Genomic DNA, 20391 nt, shown 5'->3' on the forward strand with positions numbered 1-20391 from the left:
CGGCCTTCAGCAACTGAGCTCCATTCAAAGTCACTCATATCTCCCACATCAAGTTCACTCAGGGGTCTGAGCTCATGGAGCCGAATGCAAAGTAGAACCTTGTGCACTATTTGTTATTTCTCTCAGTGAGTAGAATTGAATGTGAGTAGGTTAAAGCCTGTGTGACGAGACTCACTGCACACAGATAAGAGCATGGGAGGGCAGACGGTGGGGAACAGCATGAGTGTGAGAGGAATGGACAGTCTCTGGCCTTCTATTTCTCAGTTCAGGATTTATGACTCTGCATCACAGAGGAGCATGCACATTTCAAATAATGTCTTTTAAATATCATGCCTTAAATGGGCTTAATAGGGAGGAGTCTTGAAAAAATAATGACTCAAAGCAAATTATCACACACAGGGCTTAACATATGGTACCATGAATACAGAAGGGAACATCCAAGAAAGAGACAAAGACGTATTTTATTTAGCATAGAGACGTGTATCTACCTTACCTAGATAGAGGAACTTATGGATGACAGCCTAAATGGAAAATAAAGGTAATAATAAGAAAGAATACTTTATGCATTTAGAAAAGCAGATTCATAGTCAATAGTGTTGGCAAAGTCAAGAAATACAAATTTTTTTTTCAATCGCAAAATCTACCTCCATTAATTAATAAGAAATGGTGTTTAGCTTAAAACAATCATCAACTACTAACAACTGTTTATTCATGGACTGGAATTTCTTGGTCTATAACCTTGAAATCTTCAGAGGAAGGTTTTATATGAATTTAAGAAGTTAATGTAACAAAATAATTCAACCATTTCAACAGGTATATGAATTAACAAAAATGATCAGATGAGTGAGAAGAGTACTATTCTAAGAAGTTCACTCCAACAAAGGACAAAAAGAATAAATAAAGTGAAAATAACAAACGGTGCCAATTTCAAATAATCTAGCACCTTCCTTCTAAGAATCTCAGTGGTTAAGCACTCGGCTGCTAACCGAAAGGTCGACTGTCCAAAGCCACCAGCTGCTCCATGGGAGAAAGATGTGGCAGTCTGCTTCTGTAAAGATTTACACCCTAGGAGATCCTACAGGGCCATTCTACTCTATCTTATAGGGTTGCTATGGGTCTGGGTATGAGTTGGAATCCACTCGATGGCAAAGGGTTTGGTTTTCTTTTATTATCACATTTATATTTATTGTATTTACCACAGTTACTTTCACCTTCAATTTGGCCTTTTGGTCCTGGTTCCTGAGACCCACCTGGTAACCATCCTTTACTCGAATTGGCTGGGGGAGGGCACCCCATCTGACCTTTACACAGATTGGCTGGGAAGCCCACCTTGTAATTAACAAGGAGTTTTTTTTTTTTTTTACATGACTAGCTTATGAAAACCCTGGAACCTGAGAGCTGAGCAGTCCTGAGCCAGAGAAGAGCTGCTCAGGAGTCAGCCTGAGGAAGACCTGTTCCAGCTGGGATCTTGTCTTAAGCTGTCCTGGTTGACAAAGGGAGAGACCTGCTCTTCTTCAACCTTCCCAGGCCTCACCCACATATGCTTCCCTGAGTTGTATTCTGAGTTTCCTGACATTTACCCTGAGTTGCATCCCAAATTGCATTGCATCCTGTTACCTCTGCATTGTTACTCTCATAAACCACATAACTGTGAGTATAGTCCGTGAGTTCTTGACAGTTCTTTGTGACCACTGTAGCAGATATTGAACCCAGCAAAAAAATAATGGAGCAAAATAAAGGAGAAGGGGGAAGGTGGAAATATATCTGTCTTTGTCTCATAGAACGCAGTCTTATGCTGATTCTGGGTCATGACATTGTCCTTACACTAATGAATCAGTATGTAAAAGGTGATATAATTTTTTTTTTTTAAAGAAAAATCTTGTGTCAGATAAAGAATTGTTATTAAACTAAGAAGAACTCTTCTATTTTATACACAGGAAATTAATCAAACTCATTTTCTTATAAAATAAGAAAAATCAGTGAAGCAGAGTGGTTAAGAGTGCAGCCTCTGGTAGTAAGAAGGTCTCGTGTTTGAATCCAAACTCTGCCACTTAATTACTAGCCATGAGTCTGTATGTCAATCATTTAACCTCCTTTAAGCCTCACTGCCCCGTAAGTAAAATAGCAATAATAACAGTACCTACCTGCTAGAGTTGTTCTGATAATTAAGTGAAATGACGTTTGACAGTGCTTAATCCCATGCTTACCCAGTACATAGCAAGTGTTCCATAAGTGCTAGCTATAGTATGGCTGCTTAGAGCTAAAATCAATTCAAAATACAAATATTTTGTTAATAGAATATCATTATTCTTAATATTACTGTCATGAAATTGTAATTACAACTCAAAGATCTAGTTCCCCTTCTAAGATTCTCCCAATTTCTATTAAAATATTTCAGCTTCTATTTTTTTCTACAGGGAAGCTGTTGTGACTGCTTCATGGGGTGAATGCCTTTTGATTAACATTCTTTTACTTACCTCTGAAATATCACCAGCAAAATCCCCATAAAACAGGTCAATGGGAGAGTCTGATGCTTTGGGGTTGATCAGGAGTGCATCAAATTCCTTGCCCACTTCAAAGTTTCCAATCTCACTATCCAGCCCCAGGGCTACAGAGCAGAACAAGGTAATAAACAGTCAGTTTTCCAGCCATGAGACGATGCAAATGCCCTAGTTTGTAGGGACAGCGTCTGCCAACATAACACTAGAAAAAAAATTAGTATCCTAATAGTGAAGCAGGAAAGTGGTCTCAGCCCAGTAGGTTACAGGACTTCTATTTAGCAAAGCAGAGTAAGGACAGGAAAAGCAAAATTGAGAATAAAATCCATTCCCTTCATGACTGTGAACATAATTCTGGCAGCCTCTCTCTCTCTCCCAGCTCCGTCGGTATACTTCAGACCCCAGCCCCTCTATGTTTTCCCTTCAGTTCTCTACGAAGCATAACTGACTTGACGTATAAAACCTTTTTTTCTTTTTCCCTCCGATTCTCCCCCCAACACTCCAACTCCTTTCCCTGCCTGTTTCGTTCTTTTTTCTATGAGGTCGCTAACATGATCCATTTTCATGGCAGTAAAATGAACCTCGAATAAATTAAAAAAAAATTATCCTTTCACACATCTGCCAATGCAAGCATATCCATCATAAATTCTTTAGTTTAAATCCTCTAAATAGAAAAAAATTTTTTTTTACTTTCCAAAGTGACTAGGTCTCATAACTCAAGAGTCCCAATGCTTTGAGAGCAGCCCAATTTCTTTGTAACCTCAACAGTTTTCTGATCGTCAGAAAAGAATGGTTTTCTAAAATAGGACATAGGTCAATAATGTCTATTGACTCTGTCCATCTCAGAGCTAGAATTCATCTTTCATGGCTACTGGACGCTGGATAAGAACATCTCTCGTTATGATTTCGTTTCAGAAAATAGGGTACTTGGCTTTCCTGGTCAATGAGGGTATTGGATCCAAAGCTCCTTAGGCCCTGTAATCTGAATAAGGTGTACACTGAGGTACCAAGGGAAGGCATACATCAAAGGAAGGTCAACTGGAGCGCAATATTATTTATTTCAATTTTTGCATGCGTTTGTTGTAGTCTATCGCTGTCAGAATACAGATGTGAAATGCACTGGGTTACAGATTCCTGTTAGGCAACATCTGTTACTTTATATTTCTGTACATGAATACCCAGAAATCTTCTGCCAATTCTCTGAGCACTGACTTAGGAATCCTGCTTATTTATGAAAGATAATATACAGTGGGCACTCTTTTATTCTCGGGAAAAAAACTTTTTTTTTTTTTTTTTTGGCTGAAGGACTTCGATAGCAAGACAGGAGTATAAAAATAATTAGAAATGTTAAAAGCAGTTAGGGGGCTTCTATTAATTATATGAGCAGGGATTGGATATATTAGAAAATTACAGGAAACTCTCTCCTCCCTCACTGATTACACTCTACTTTTGGGCCCTTGACAAAGAAGCATGGCAAATATGACTTTTTAATGACTGTATTCAACACAAAATTGTTGTGTGTCTAATAGGCCAGATATATTTGTTAGAATCCAGGTCATTTTGGCGATATAAACTAACTGGGTCATTCACTAGGACCGGAAGTGTTCAGGCACAAACTAATCATACTTATAAATACTGGACACATTGCTTTCAGTGACTTTATAAAGTGATCTAAATTCAGATTGTTGCAGATGGGCCCAAGTGGTAAGCAACTCAAATGCGTTTCAGTTTTACTGCCTTTTGGAGCGAATGCTGGCTCTATGAAGGTGCTTTATACACATCTTAATTTTCTTGAGACTGAACGTAAAGTCTGTGGCAGAGCTGGAAGATGTCACTCTTTAAACCAGAATCCGCTGATCTCATGTTATTCAGACTGTGGTAGACACAGGAGCTAAGGAGAAGAAATTCTGTAACAGTGTACCTGGTGGCACAGAAAAAGATCTGAAAGCTACACAGTAAGGTAGAAATAATTTGGTAGGCCCCCCATGCTGGCTTGCTCACACACAGGATCCTGATGAAGCAATTCGTTCCAGTTTGAACCACTGCTGAGAATTTGCATTTCTACCCCAGATATACTGAATCAGAATCTACGGTTTAACAAGATCCCCACGTGATTCTTATGTATAATAAATTTTGAGAACCACTCTTCTACTAGTGGTTCTCAGACTTGCTCCCTAACCAGCAGCATTAGCATCAACTGGGAACATGTTCAAAATGCAAATTCTCACCAGGGGTTTGAACCAGAACGAATCTGTTCAAAGCCCTCGGTAAAACAACTACTTAAAATCAGAAGTGCAACTAAATACGCAATAGATAAGTGGTAGCTCTGGTGAAGGGTAAGACAGTACACGACACTGGAGAAACCAGCACGACTTGTACAAGGCAAGGTCATGGAAGCTCCACAGACACCTCGAAACTCCCTGAGGGACCGAATTGCTGGGCTGAGGGCTGTGGGGACCATGGTCTCAGGGAACATCTAGCTCAATTGGCATAACATAGTTTATAAAGAAAATGCTCTACATTCTACTTTGGTGAGTAGTGTCTGGGGTTTTAAAAGCCTATGAGTGTCCATCTAGGATACTACACTGGTCTCACCCATTTAGGAGCAAGGAAGAATGAAGAAAACTAAAGGCAGAAGGGAGAGATTAGTCCAAAGGACTAATGGACCACATCTACCAAGGCCTCCACCAGACTGAGTCAGTAAAACTAGATGGTGCCTGGCTACCACCACTCACTGCTTTGACAAGGATCACAGTAGAGGGTCCTGGACAGAGCTGGAGAAAAACGTAGAACAAACTTCTAACTCGAAAAAGAAAGATCAGACTTGCTGGCCTGAGAGAGACTGGAGAAACCCTGAGAATATGGCCCTGGACAACTTTTCAGCTCAGTAACGAGGCCACTCTTGAGGCTCACCGTTCAGCCAAAGATCAGACAGGCCCATAAAACAAAATGAGAATAAAAGGACACACCAGCTCCGGAGTAAGGACTAGAAAGCAGGAAGGGACAGGAAAGCTGGTAACAGGGAACCCAAGGTCGAGAAGGGAAAGTGTTGACATGTCGTGAGGTTGTTAATCGATGTCACAAAACAATATGTGGCCTAACTGTTTAATGAGAAACTAGTTTGTTCTGTAAATCTTCAGCTAAAGCACAATAAAAAAATCAGATGTGTGAATATGGCTATGGTGGTGGAGGTAGAGTATCGCCCTCGTTAAAAGGATGGCTGAATTAAAACTTGAAACTTCAGGAACGGAAATAAAAAAAATTAAGGAAATCCAAAGAGCATAACTCATGCATGTTTTTCTTGAAATGTCCTTTATAGTATTTGTCATAGTCCAGGATATGCAAAGAAGAACAAGGAAGTTTCCTTTCCCAGGTAACTCATGGCCTTCATAGCCCAGAATACCCTTGGCCTTCATAGCCCAGAATACCCTTGGCCTCAGTAGCCCAGAATACCCATGATACATCTACATCTATATCTGTATCAGTCCACCTTTCTGTTAGCTTGTCCTACTGTAGTGGCTTGCCTCTGCTGTGATGCTGGAAGCCATGCCACTGGTATTTCAAATACCAACAGGGTCACCCATAATGGACAGATTTCATCAGAGCTTCCAGACTAAGACAGACTAGGAAGAAAGGCCTGGAGATCTATTTCCAAAAATTAGTCAATGAAAATCCTATGGATCACAGCAGAATATGGCCTGAATCGCTTGCTTTGGACCCATCATCAGGAGGGATCAATCACTAGAGTAGGATATTATCTTTGGTAAAGTAGAAGGCAAACAAGGGTGTGGGAGATCTCAAAGATATGGATTGGCACCATAGTCATGGCAATGGGCTTGAACATCCTGGTGATTGTGAAGATGATTCAAGACTGGGCAATGTTTCATGCTGTTGTACATAAGGTCACCAGGAGTCGGAGTTGACTCGATGGCAGCTAACAACAACAACATATCTGTATTTGTGTCTATATTTTTGTTTCTAGCTATCTACTTATGGCCCCATGCTATTTTCACTATCATCCTTCCAGATTACACTATAATTTGAAAGTGACTTAAAGCAATACAATAAGCATTTCTATTTTTTCCATACAAATATGATTACATGTGAGAACAAGTAAAGCTGATGAGTGATATTTTCATATCAACCAACTATATTTTTACATCTTTTCCTTTTAAAGAAGCTTGGGTAAATAGTGTACTTAAACATACAAGCAAAAGGCATGGTCTCGGCAGGCATATTACATAGGAAGATGTCAGCAGGTAAGAATCTTTACTCTGGTATCAGATTTTCTGGATTTGAATTATGACACACTGTAGCTTGACAGCTGTGTGAGCCTCAGGTTCTTTGCTTGGAAGATAGAATTAATAACAGTGGTTGTGAAGATTAAGAAATGTAAATAAAGCAAGTTTCATAGTGCCTATCTCACGTAAACATCCAGGAAGTCCTGGCTATTGTTTTAACTATTATTATTATTATTATTACTCAAACCAATAGAAAGCAAGTTATTTGACTCAATGGGAAAACTGCTTATTTTAAAGAACTTATTTGCAGGCGAGCAATATAAAAAAAAAAATACCCATTAAAATAATTAATACAACAATCATGAAACAAACAGCAAACTCATTGAAAGAATGATGCCTTCACTGCCTGCCTGAACTTCAGCTTTGCTTGTTATATTTAGGGTTTGTTATCTAAGATGCAACTGGACTATGGAATACATGCTGGTATCATCACACGTGCCTTCACCTTGCACCCTAGGACACAGACAGGCATGCTTGGACCTTAGGTGAGAAAGAAAGAAGTCATTACCTTGGCTTCCTCCAAGAGTAGCTAGTCTGAAGACTTCTTTGAGGGTGAGGCTTTTCTCATTTACCTTATTAATTAAAAGGATATTGGAAACCATCACTGCTCTTCTGATGGCATCAAGCATGGAGGATGAATAACCACCAGCAACATCTACAGCAAATAAGATAGAGCCAAAACAGTAACCTTATGAGGATAAATGGAATATTAGATATATAGGTAGGTTTTTGTTTTTAGTGACAGATACAGTCTTTAATATACTTACTGGAAGGGCACTATCTATAAACACAGAATGGCCACAGACTGACATTTTAAAGGAATACAAAACTTGGAATCAGTATCAAATGTACACCTATACTAGTTTCCTAGGGCTGAAGCAATAAATTATGACAAACTTGGTGGCTTAAAATGACAGAAATTAATTTTTTCAAGTCCTGGAGGATACAAGTCCAAAATTAAGGCGTCAGCAGGCCTACACGCTTTGCTGAAGCTCTAGGGGAAATACCTTCCTTGCCTTTTCCAGCTTCTGGTGGCTCCTGGTGTTCCTTGATTCATGGCAGCATCACTCCAATTCCTGCCTCCATCTTTAGATGGCCATCTTCCCCGTGTGTCTCTATGTGTCTCTCCTTTTCTGTCTCTTATAGAGACACTCATCACTGGATTTATGGCTCGCCCTAGTTCAGAATGATCTCATCTCAAGATCCTTACTTCAAATACATATGCAAAGACCTTTATTCCAAATAAGGTCATATTCTGAAGTTCTGGGTAGACATATCTTTTGGGGGCCACAGTTCAACCCACTATAATACTCAAATGGTTACATGAAGTTAAGAGAAAAACCTTTTATCTCTGAATATTCCCTGGTAGAACTCTCATGGAAATTATTCAAATGTGACTGCATAAAGATAATTTAGATAATATAATATGTGATTTAAAATAAGCTCATCGTTCTATATACTAAAAACTTATCCAAACTCTATTCTAATTCAGATGAGAACTTAAGGGAAATTAAAAATACACCTCTTCATGATAATTTTTCAGGAAGAGTTTTTAGAATGAACTTTTATACTCTAGAAAATTAGTGTAATAAATGAGCCATGCTGATGTAGATAGCTTTATATGTTGGTTGGCATCTTTACATGAGAAATGAGATTTATGGTGATTTAAATAAAGTCCCTAAGCATAATTAAGTTGAAATACCGCCTTTGGCCAGAACAACGTAGAAGTTATAAAATCAGTTTAAATAAGTAAATGTCAAGTAAGTCAGCACGTTTTATTAGAAGAAAAGTACAACTATAGCTAATAAAAAGCACTTTATATTTCATGGGATCCTTCCGTCATTCCTAGGTAGACATTTATAATTGTTAGTGCCTATACATATTTTTTTTTTTTTATACATATTGCAAAGATCAAAAGCAATAGCCTCTTAAGTTGTAATTTTAGGTTGCAGTTCAATTTTATGTTCAATTATCTTGCACATCCTTCGATAAACTTGTATGGATTTTTTTAGAAACTACTTTTCTTTAACCTGAACACTATTATCAGAGGATTATCCAGCTCCCTGAGAAGTTTTATTACCTCCACTTAAGTTATTACCTCCACTTAAGTTATTAGGTTGTGTTAATATACAGTTGTTGTTGTTAGCTATAGTCAAGTTGGCCCCTGGCTCATGGCAATCCCATGCCCAATGGACCAAAACACTACCTGGTCCTAAGCTAACCCCATGATTGGCTGCAGATCAGACTGTTGTGATCCATAGCATTTTCATTGGTTGATTTTTGAAAGCAGATCACCAGGTCTTCCTAGTCTGTCTTAGTCTGGAAGCTCCATATAAACCTGTTCAGCATTATGTCATTGTTGTTGTTGTTGTTAGGTGGTGTCGAGTCAGTTTTGACTCATAGCCACCCTATGTACAACAGAATGAAACACCACCCGGTCCTGAGCCATCTTCACAATTGTTGCTAAGTCTTGAGCCCACTGATGCAGCCACCGTGTCAATCCATCTCATTGAGCGTTTCCTCTTTTTTGCTGACTCTTTACGAAGCGTGATGTCCTTCTCCAGGGACTGATTCTTCCTGAAAACATGTCCAAAGTATATGAGATGAAGTCTCACCATTTTTACTTCTAAGGAGCATTCTGGCTGTACTTCTTCCAAGACAGACTTTTTCGTTCTTCCGGTAGTCCATGGTATATTCAATATTCTTTGCCAACACCATAATTCAAAGGCATCAATTTTTCTTTGGTCTACTTTATTCACTGTCCAGCTTTCAAAGGCATGTGAGGCAAATGAAAACATCATGGCTTAGGTTATCCAAATCTTAGTCCTCAAAGTAACATCTTTGCTTTTCAACACTTTGAAGAGGTCCTTTGCAGCAGATTTGCCCAATGCAATGCATCATTTGATTTCTTGACTTCTGCTTCCATGGGTGTTGACTGTGGATCCAAGTAAAATGAAATCCTTGACAATTTCAATATTTTCTCTGTTAATCATGATGTTGCTCATGGTCCACTTGTGAAGATTTTTATTTTCTTTATGTTGAGGTATAATCCATACTGAAGGTTGTACTCTGATCTTCATCAGTAAGTGCTTCAAGTCTTCTTCACTTTCAGCAAGCAAGGCTGTGTTATCTGCATATTGCATGTTGTTAATGAGTCTTCCTCCAGTCCTGATGCCCCATTCTTCTTCATGTAGTCCAGCTTCTTGGATTATTTGTTCAGCATAAAGATTGAATGGGTGTGGTGAAAGGATACAGCCCTGATGCACACCTTTGCTGTAAAAGCCCCTTGTCCTGTTTCAATGACTGCCTCTTGCACAGGTTCCACATGAGCACACCAAAGTATTCTGGAATTCCCACTCTTCACAAGGTTATCTATAATTTGTCATGATCCACACAGTCAAATGCCTTTGCATAGTCAATAAAACACAGGTAAACATCTTTTTGATATTCTCTGCTTTCAGCCAAGATCCATCTGACATCAGCAATGATATTCCTTGTTCCATGTCCTCTTCTGAATCCAGCTTGAGTTTCTGGCAGTTCCCTGTCAATGTACTGTTGCAACCACTTTTGAGTGACCTTCAGCAAAATTTTATTTGAGTGTGATATTAATGACATTGTGCAACAATTTCTGCATTTTGTTGGATCACCTTTCTTTGGAATGGGAGATCCAAATATGGATCTCTTCCAGTCAGTTGGCCAGGTAGCTATCTTCCAAATTTCTTGGCATAGACGAGTGAGCACCTCCAGTGCTGCATCTGTTTGTTGAGAAACATCTCAATTGATATTCTGTCAACTCATGAAGCCTTGTTTTTCTCCAATGCCTGCAGTGAAGCTTGGACTTCTTCCTCAATACCATTGGCTCTTGATCATATGCTACCTCCTGAAATGGTTGAACACTGACCAGTTTTTTTTAGAACAGTGACTCTGTGTATTCCTTCCATCTTTTTCTTCTCTTTTCTACAGTCTTACTATTATTATTAAGCAAAACGATTAAAAACAAAAACACGGCAACACTTTAAAGTTGAAACGGCAATAAGTCAAACTGCTGCTGGAGTTCACAGATGTACCTGGAGTACCTGCTCCCTCATTGCAAGGCAAGATCTAGGCACACAACTGTGCGTTGGGTATCTACGTGACCAAGAAAATCAAGAGCAAGGGAAACCATCGGAGAACAGAAAACATCAGGAAATTTTCATCAGGCAATCCCAAAGCGCTCTGCTCTTTTCCTCTTCTTTGCCTCTGTATCTTTTGTGGCTCCAGTTCCAGCTGAATTGTGATAATCCCAAATAGATCCTTCCGTTTTCTTCAGTTTCTCATCATCTTTAGACTTTCTGGAGATTGAAGACATGTTCATACCAAATCTTTGAGCTCTTTCCTTCAGCTTATCCAGGTTAACAATAGGTTTGGCATCAGATGACAGGCCTTTTGTTGGAACTGAAGAAATACCAACCCTAGCTGTTCAGGTAGCTTTCTTACTAAGCTCACAGATATGTTGAATTTTTCAACCCTCTTCTGCATTCTCTTAGTCTGTGGTATTTCAGATGTAATTTTTACCACTTTCTTCTCTGTTGCCATAGCAACAGTTTTTTCAGGGGGTTCTTCCTCTTTGACAGGCAGTTCTATGGGCTTTGGTTCTTCTTCCTCTGTTTCACCTCCCAGTACATCTTCTTCGTTTGCCTCTTCTTCAGCATATTCTTCAAGATCTGCCTGGAGCCTGTTGATGGGATCTTGTTTTATTCCCTTGAACTCAAAACCACGAGCAAGGCACTCCTACTTTAGTTCAGCAAGCTTCAGCTTATGAAGTCCACTGTCTGCCACCATCTTGTTACCCCCCCACCTGTTACACTAGCTTTCCATCTTCTTTTGATGCTTCCTGTGTTGTTCAGTATTTTGTTCATAGAATTCTTCAAAATTGCAACTTGAGGCTTGAATTTTTTCTTCAGTTCTTTCAGCCTGAGAAATGCCAAGCATGTTCTCCCCTTTTGGTTTTCTAAATCCAGGTCTTTGCATATTTCATTGTAATACTTCATTTTCTCCAGCTGCCCTTTTATATCTTCTGTTCAGTTCCTTTACTTCACCATTTCTTCCATTCACTTTAGCTACTCTATGATCAAGAGTAAGTTTCAGAGTCTCTTCTGACACCTATTTTGGTCTTTTCTTTCTTTCCTGTCTTTTTCTTTCTTCATGTATGACGTCCTTGATGTCATCCCACAACTTGTCTGGTCTTCCGTCATTAGGGTTCAATGCAATACATCTGTTCTTAAGATGGTCTCCAAATTCAGGTGGGATATTCTCAAGGTAGTATCTTCGTTCTCGTTGACTTGTTTTAATTTCCTTCAGGTTCAACTTGAACTTGCATATGATAATCTGTTCAGCAGTCAGCCCCTGGCCTTGTTCTGACAAATGATACTGAGTTTTTCCATCATCTCTTTCTAGATGTAGTGGATTTGATTCCTGTGTTTTCCATCTGGTGAGGTCCATGTGTATAGTTGCCATTTATGTTGTTGAAAAAAGGTATCTGCAATGAATAAGTTGTTGATCTTGCTAAATTCAATCACGCGATAGCTGGCATTTCTAACACCAACACACAAACTTCCAATAACAGGTGGGTGGTGGCTGCACATGAGGTGCACTGACCAGAAATCAAACTTCCCCCATGGAAGATGAGAATTCTACTGCTGACCCATCACCTAACCGTCCACTGAATTTGAATTTTTAACATAACATCAAACCAAAGAAAACAAATAAGATTTGGGGAAAATGCACATTAAGCTTTAATATATTTTGTCTGCTACTTCTTCCTTTGTTGCTAGAATAAATACAATGTTAAGTGTACGAGGCAGAATAATATCAACATATGGTATGAAACATGTAAAAATTAAATATGTATCTGTGGATAAAGACTGGAAGAGAACAAAGAAAACAAAATCAGTGCAGTTAAGATGGTGTAATTATGGAGGATTTAAATTCTTGCAGTTACGAAAAATCACAGGAAGTAGTATCTTCCTCAAAACCTAATCTAAACTATCCCTGTAGAAAGAATAAGGAGAGATCAGGGAACAACTTTATGCAATTTATTGAGAATATTTTGAGAAATGCCTTATTATGCTGTCCATTTAATCATCCTGTATTCTTCTGGCTGCCGATGTTATGTAATAAATGCCAAAGGAACAGTGAGCTACTCAAAAGGAACAACAATGTGCTGGTCAGAGAATGAACCCTGGGTCACACAAACCAAGGTATTTAGTTAGTTAGGACTATTTGTATGACAGTCAAGTTTTCCTCCAGGGGATTTCCATTGTGATAGTAACTTCCTGATCCCTGCTCTACTGGTTGAAGTTAGTGGCTTCCTCTGCTATCCACAGCATATTTAATGCAGGTGGAATTACTGAAGATTATTGAGAATACTTTATTTACCACGGAAGAAGAGGAGCCCTGGGGACACAGTGGTTAAGTGCTCAATTGTAAACCAAAAGTTCAGCTGTTTGAACCCACCAGCCACTCCATGGGAGAACAATGTGGCAGTCTGCTTCCATAAAGACTACAGCCTTAGAAACCCTATGGGACAGTTCTGCTCTGTCTTATAGGATCACTATGAGTTGGAATCGACTTAACGGCAATGGATTTGTTTGTTTGTTTTTTTTAAGAGATTTTATGGAGGGCTGGAAAAGAAATAATAAAATTCTGCATTTTATAGACCTAGTTTTAGACCGTGGATCTGGAAGTTTCTTGCTTTGTTGACCACTGGCCAGTTATATGATGTCTGGGAACCTCAATTTTCTCATAAAAGAGAGAATTCAATTAAATAACATAAGTGCTGGGAAATGAGGATCAAAAGGTGAAAGCTGTGTCATAGAGAGGATGGGCCTTCAAAGAAAAGAAAAAAAGGGCTAGCAAGAGAGGAAGAAGAGAAATCACTACAATGTTGTTTCAAGAATCCAAGATAAGATTGTTCTGACAAAGGTGAGAGTAGTCAGCCATGGCAAACACTGCTGAGAAGTCAAGTGTAATAAGGACAGAATGGTGTCTTTTGGAATTGACAGCAAAGAGGTCACTGTGGTAACAGCCCAGTAAAGAATGGACAAGGACAGTTAGTTACCCTGGAAGGTGGGGCAAGAAGCCAGACTGATGTGGGTGGACAAGTGGAAAGTACCTAGAACATGGTGGCAGTGTGAGTAACCCCTCTTTGAAGAAGTTCTGCTGTGAAATAGAGCGTCTGGGTGGGGCAGGAGTCAGAGGGGGATGTCTGGCTAAGAGTCTTTGTTCCTTCGCTTAAACGATCAGAAGATACTAGAGAATGTTTGTGTGGTGGTAAGAATGATCCATTAGGGAGAAGATACTGATGATTCAGGAGAATGACTGGCCAAAGGAATTAATTTCTTCAGATACTGGGAGAGGGAAAGAATACAGAGCACACGCCAGGGTATTTGAGTATTTTGTCTTTGATTGGAGAACAAAGGTTTTTCAGCTGTAGCAGGAAAAAGAAAAGAAAATGCATGCAGATGCAGGAAGGTGTCAGAATTCCACGATAGGAAGATGAGGAAAGGGTCTCTGGTTGTTTCTATTTTATCAATGACTTATGAGATGAGGGCATCAGTTGGAAATAAGGAAAGTATGAGGTAGGGTAGAAAATTGTAGAAGAAATGAGAAAAAAAACTGTCTTAGAATATGGGAACACACTCTTATTAGAGACACATATTGTCTATGAAGGCAGTGTTGAGGACCATGTGGGGTTGGAGAGCATAAATCTGAAATGAAATGTCACTGGATGATTTTCTCCAGCAACTTCCAACTGCTCAGCTTCAGCCACAGAGAAAAAAAGTAGTCGAGTTCCTCTAGGGTTGGGCTTTTATTAAGTGAGGTCAAAGAAAGCAAGAGAGAAATAAGAAGTAAGGATGTTTCCAAGGGAATAAATACAGTGGTGTATCCTGGCATCCGTTGTTGTCATTAGCTGCCACTGAGTTGGCCTGGACTCATGGCAACCCCATGCACAATGGGATCACGTAAGATAGGTAAATTAAGAAGAGGATAATGGAACGTAAGAAAATGTGCAGTCACTGGATCGGAGTCCATAGGAGATGAAAGAACTGTTACAGCTTTGGGAATAATGGAACAAGTTACAGTTAAAAAGACAGAGGATCGTGGCTGGAATGTAAGATGCTAGAAAGTGGGGTGTTTTTTGTTTTAATTTTTAGGTCTTGGTTATGTAAACTTGTTTTAGAATTTTTAATTTTTCCATCAGATTCCTTTTTTAACTTCTGCTGTGCTTTTTTTTTTTATGTTTCAGATATGAGGTATCCTATTTTTTAAGTTCTACAAGCTGTTATCTTTAATATTTTCATGTTGTAAAATCAGAAGTGAAATGGGATATTTGTGTCTCTCTTTTCTGACACAAAGAGTTTCATAAATTTATAATTTCGCTTCTTCTTGCCAAATGCATTTTCATCCTTTTACCCTTACACATGGAGCCCTGGTGGTGCAGTGGTTAAGAGCTCGGCTGCTAACCAAAAGGTTGGCAGTTTGAATTCACCAGCTACTCCTTGGAAACCCCATGGGGTAGTTCTACTATGTCCTATAGGGTCACTGTGAGTCAGAATCGACTTAGCGGCAATGGGTTTGGTTTGGTTTAGAATCTTATGCAGAAACCACAACTTCTTGGGTTTTGTTAACAAAATCAGAAATAGAAGAACTCTTTTGGTACTGAAAAATTCTTTCTTGTAGCACATATATTATTTCTAAAATTTTAAGATAAAACACTGAAGACGTTCAAATTAAACCATTTGCTGTGGAGTCCATTTTCACTCATGGCTACCCTATGTGTGTCAGAGTAGGACTGTGCCCCATGGATTTTCAGTGGCTGATTTTTCAGAAGCAGATTGCAGTGCCTTTCTTCTAAGGCATCTCTGGGTGGACTCAAACCACCAACCTTGCAGTTAGTAGCCAAGCATGTTAACTGTCTGCAACACCCTTATAAAGTCAAAACTCAAAGACCTGCCATTCAGTTTTATAAATGAGTTTCATGTATACAGTCTTCAGGAATCTCTTCCCAACCAGAAGGAAACACTTTCCTGATTTATGTTGCCATTCTGACAGTTTTTTTTTTAATGTATATTGCTTTTAATACCATACGTACTCTCTCGAGATATATTTTGACTTTTGCATTGAATATTTAAACTCCTTTACAATTATTTGGTACTATTTCTATTTTAGCTGAGTTCTGACAATCCTATCATACCATTAGTTTCCTATACTATAGCCCTTCATTTTGCCTCATATCTTACTGGATGATGTAGATTTTCAAGAAAATTTTTGAAAGGGTTTATGGGGAGAGCATTTTCCAAGCCTTTGCATATCTGAGAATTTTGTTGCCTTCACACATAAGGAGAATGTGGTCATATACAATACTCTTAAAACACAATTGCTTTGCCTCCAAACTCTTTCTTCCCTTTTGGTATTTTGTGACCTAGCAAAGAAAGGCTGAATCAAACTGGATTTTATTGTTTCGTTGATAAGTGATTTTCCCCATGCCTTAATGTTTTATGAAATTTTTTTCTTTATCTTTGTAATTCAAAAGTTTTTCTAGGATATATTATATATTCAATTATGATTTAGCCTAGAACAGAGTAAGCCCTTTCAATATGATGCACAGTTCTTTCTTAGGCTTAGAAAAGATTTATCCTTTAAAGCTGTCTTAGTCATCCAGTGCTGCTATAACAGAAATACCACTTATGTCCCCAGACCAAGGGGGCATCTCAGTGCAGGAACCTCAGGTCCAAAGGACGCGCTCTGATCCTGGAGCTGCTTTCTTGGTGGTACGAGGTCCCCTTGTTTCTCTCCTCACTTCTTTTATATCTCAAAAGAGATTGGCTTAAGACAGTATCTAATCTTGTAGATCTCATCAAAATACCTGCCACTAATCCATCTTATGATTATGATCTTATTATATTGTAGTGATAGGATTTATAACACATAGGGAAATACATAAAATGGTGGACCATCACACAATTCTGGGACTCATGGCCCAGCTAAGTTGACAGATATTTTTGAGGGACACAATTTAATCCATGATAAAAACTCTGATGATTGCTTCTGCTCCATTTGTTATTGATCTTCCATCAGGAAAATCCCATCTGTTGGCATTATGCTTTCTGCCCTCCATATAGATCATCCTTAAACACATCCTTTGATCTTTGGTCAACTTTGTTCTCCACATCACTGATTCAATTTTCTGCAACAATAAGTCATGGGCTCCTACATGGTTGGGTTTTTTGTCTTTCAACTGAGGTATAATTAAGAGAGTCCCTGGGTGGTGCAAATGGTTAACACATTTGGCTGCTAAACAAAAGATTGGAAGTTTGAGTCCAGAGATGCCTTGGAAGAAAAGCCTGGTGATCTACTTCTGAGAAATCAGTCATTGAAAACTCTATGGAGCACGGTTCTACTCTGACACACATGGGGTCGCCATGAGTTGGAATTGACTAGACACAACTGGTTGGTTATAATTAAGATATGATAAAACATACACATCTTAGGTGCTTAGTTTGATGTTGACAATTTTATACACCCTTTTAACTGCATTTCAAAAAAACAAGCTATTAAAGGTTTCTATCACTTCAGCAAATTCCCCCATGGCCTTTTCCAATCTCCCTATCTACCACTCCCATCCCTTGGCAACCACTTTCTGATTTCTATCAACGTAGATTAGGTTCACAGAATGGCACAAATGTGCTGAACTATTAACCTGAAGGTTGGCAGTTTGAGCCCAACCAATGGCAGTATGAAAGAAAGGCCAGGTGATCTACTGCCATGAAGATTACAGCCAAGAAAACCCTTGGAGTAGTTCTCCTGTGTAACACATGGAGTCTCTATGAGTCAGAATCAACTTGATGGCAATAGGTTTTGTGGGGCTTTTTTGGTTATCAACATATATTAGCTCTGTTGGTCCCTGGATCTCATATATGTGCAATCATACAGTATGAGCTTCTTTGTGCCAGACTTCTTTCATTTAAAAAATGCTTTTGAGATTTACCCATGTTTTTGCATATTATCAGTGGTTTGATCTTTTTTTTGTTTTGTTTTTATTGCTGAGGAGTGTTCCATTATATAAATATACCACAATCTGCTAATCCATCTTCCTCTTGACAGACATTTGGATTGTTTCCAGTTTTTGTCTATTATGAATAAAGCTGGCATAAACATTCTTGCACAAGAATTTTTGTAAGCATATGTTTCCATTTCTCTTGGGTAGATACCTAAAACTGGAACTGCTGGGTCCTAAGTAGATGTATTATAACCTGCCAAACTGTTCTCCAAAGTGGTTGTGCCACTTTACCCTCTCTCTAACAGTATATAAGAGTTTACATGCTTTTTCAGCCATCTAAGATGCATCAATTGCTCTCAACCCACCTGGACCAAAGCAGAATGAAGAGCACAAGGACACATGGTGATAACGAGCCCAAGAGAGAGAAAGGGCCACATAAACCAGAGATTGCATTGGCCTGAGACCAGAAGAACTAGATGGTGCCCAGCTACAACCTTTGACTGCCCTGACAGGGAACACAACAGAGAACCCCTGAGGGAGCAGGAGAGCAGTGGGATTCAGACCCCAAATTCTCGTAAAAAGACCAGACTTAGTGGTCTGACTGAGACTAGACAGACCCTGGTGGTCATGGCCCCCAGACCTTCTGTTAGCCCAGGACAGGGGCCATTCCCAAAGCCAACTCTTCAGACAGGGATTGGACTGGACAATGGGATAGAAAAAGATGATGGTGAAGAATGAGCTTCTTGGATCAAGTAGACACTTGAGACTATGTTGTTTTCTCCTATCTTGAGGGGAGATGAGAGGGCAGGGGGGTTGGAAGCTGGCAGAATGGACACTAAAAGAGAGTGGAGGGAAGGAGAGGGCTGTCTAATTAAGGAAGAGCAATTAGGAGTATGTAAAAAACAAGGTGTATATAAATTTTTTTATGAGAGACTGACTTGATTTGTAAACTTTCACTTAAAAAAAATGACTTAAAGCACATTAAAAAAAGTATGCATTTTTTATTCTGAAATTTTTTTTTGTAATTTCCTTCTTTCATTTTTAAATTTGTCTTTTCCATCACAACTTGGGGTCTTTTCATAGACTCATGTCTTCTTGTACTCCAAGGATGATGGCAATTTTCTGAAACTTTCTTCTGGATCCTGAAGTACATCATTTTCAGAGGTATACTTTTCCTCTTATTTCTTTTGATTTTTTTTTTTTTTTCTTGGTTCATGATATTTTTATCAGGCTTCACATGGGTTTTTCCTATTTTATACTTGAACAAGTCAAGATCTACCTAGACTTATTAAGGGGCAGGGTGAATAAACTGTTCTTGGTCCTGCTCTCTGAGTTTATATAATCTTCTAAAAACTACACTTGAAGGGCAATTGGTATATAAAGGTCATGTTTAGGAAATAGCGGAATATAAGAAGGCTTCTGGTGTCAAGACTGTGAAAATGCAACAGCAGGCTCCAAGGTAATAAGCTAATGTTATTGTTGTATGCCATCAACCTCATACTGACTTATAGTGACCCTATATAACAGAGTAGAACTGCCCCATAGGGTTTTCTAGGCTATATCTTTACAGGAGCAAATCGTCAGTTCTTCTCTCCCTTGGAGTGGCTGGTGGCCCAAGCACTTAACTGTTGTACCATCAGAGCTCCTTAAGCTAATACATCGTATTTAATCAAACATTTGGTCAACACACAACCTTGCTCTTTCTTTTTTAAGCCAATCTTTATTGACTAGCACTATGTGCCAGGTACTGTACTAACTACACTTTTTTTTTTTTTAATTTAATTCTCACAATAAGCTTGTGAGGTCAACATTGTTATAGCTGTTGTTGGTGGTGTTATACAAATTAGGAAATAAGGTCTTAGAAAATTTAAGTAACTTACTCAAAGTTTTACAGCTAATAAGTGACAGACAAAGAATTCAGAGCTGGAGCTTTATCTACACTTTTTAGGCCATAAAACACAACCCAAAGTCAAGAACTGGAAGCCACGTAATGGATTTAAAGCATGGAGAGCGAAATCCTGTACAGCACCTACCTGGTTTTTGCATCTCATCTGCTAAGAGTTTCTTTAACTGACTATGGCATGTAACAAAAACTCCTGGCTGTCTTTTTCTTATCCATTAAAGCTTTTCTGTGAAGATAAAATAACTGGTTCCCTGCCTTAAGAACTAAAAGCCAAACCCATTGCCATTGAGTCAATTCTGACTCATAGTGACCCTGAAGGACAGAGTAGGACTGCCCCATATGGTTTCCAAGGCTGTAACTTTTATGGAATCAAACAGCCACATCCTTCTCCCTTGGAGCAGCTGGTGGGTTCAAACTGGTGACCTTTTGGTTAGCAGATGAATGCTTAATCACTGCACCACCAGGGCTCCTCCCTACCTTAATACCTGTGACTATACCTAGGGATTGGCACGGAATCAATAATCCAAGTCTTAATTAAAATTTGGAAAATCCTAATTCCTTTGGTTCATGTAAAATTGGGAAGAACCTCTAATCTAGTGCACCTCTTTAAAAATACTGAGTCTTTATGTATATGATTGTGTATTTACA

General features: G+C 38.9%; 1 protein-coding gene and 1 pseudogene across 4 annotated transcripts in view; both read right to left on the minus strand.

Annotated features, from left to right (window-relative positions):
* GDA (guanine deaminase) overlaps positions 1–20391 on the minus strand; it is a 122942-nt gene that overhangs the window by 26631 nt on the left and 75920 nt on the right. For 2 of the 4 annotated variants that reach the window (XM_064291224.1, XM_023544747.2), the window contains exons 11-12: positions 7308–7454; positions 2478–2608 (exon numbers count right to left, since the gene is read on the minus strand). In XM_064291224.1, coding sequence (XP_064147294.1) covers positions 2478–2608; positions 7308–7454 — 278 coding nt within the window. Of the gene's footprint in view, positions 1–493; positions 522–2477; positions 2609–7307; positions 7455–20391 lie in introns of all 4 variants that reach the window. The other 2 variants (XM_003407387.4, XM_023544749.2) reach the window with 2 other exon arrangements.
* Positions 7470–18506, minus strand: LOC135232427 (SAP domain-containing ribonucleoprotein-like; annotated as a pseudogene).

This window comes from Loxodonta africana, chromosome 9 (genome assembly GCF_030014295.1).
Source record: "Loxodonta africana isolate mLoxAfr1 chromosome 9, mLoxAfr1.hap2, whole genome shotgun sequence".
NCBI classification, from domain to species: Eukaryota; Metazoa; Chordata; class Mammalia; order Proboscidea; family Elephantidae; genus Loxodonta; species Loxodonta africana.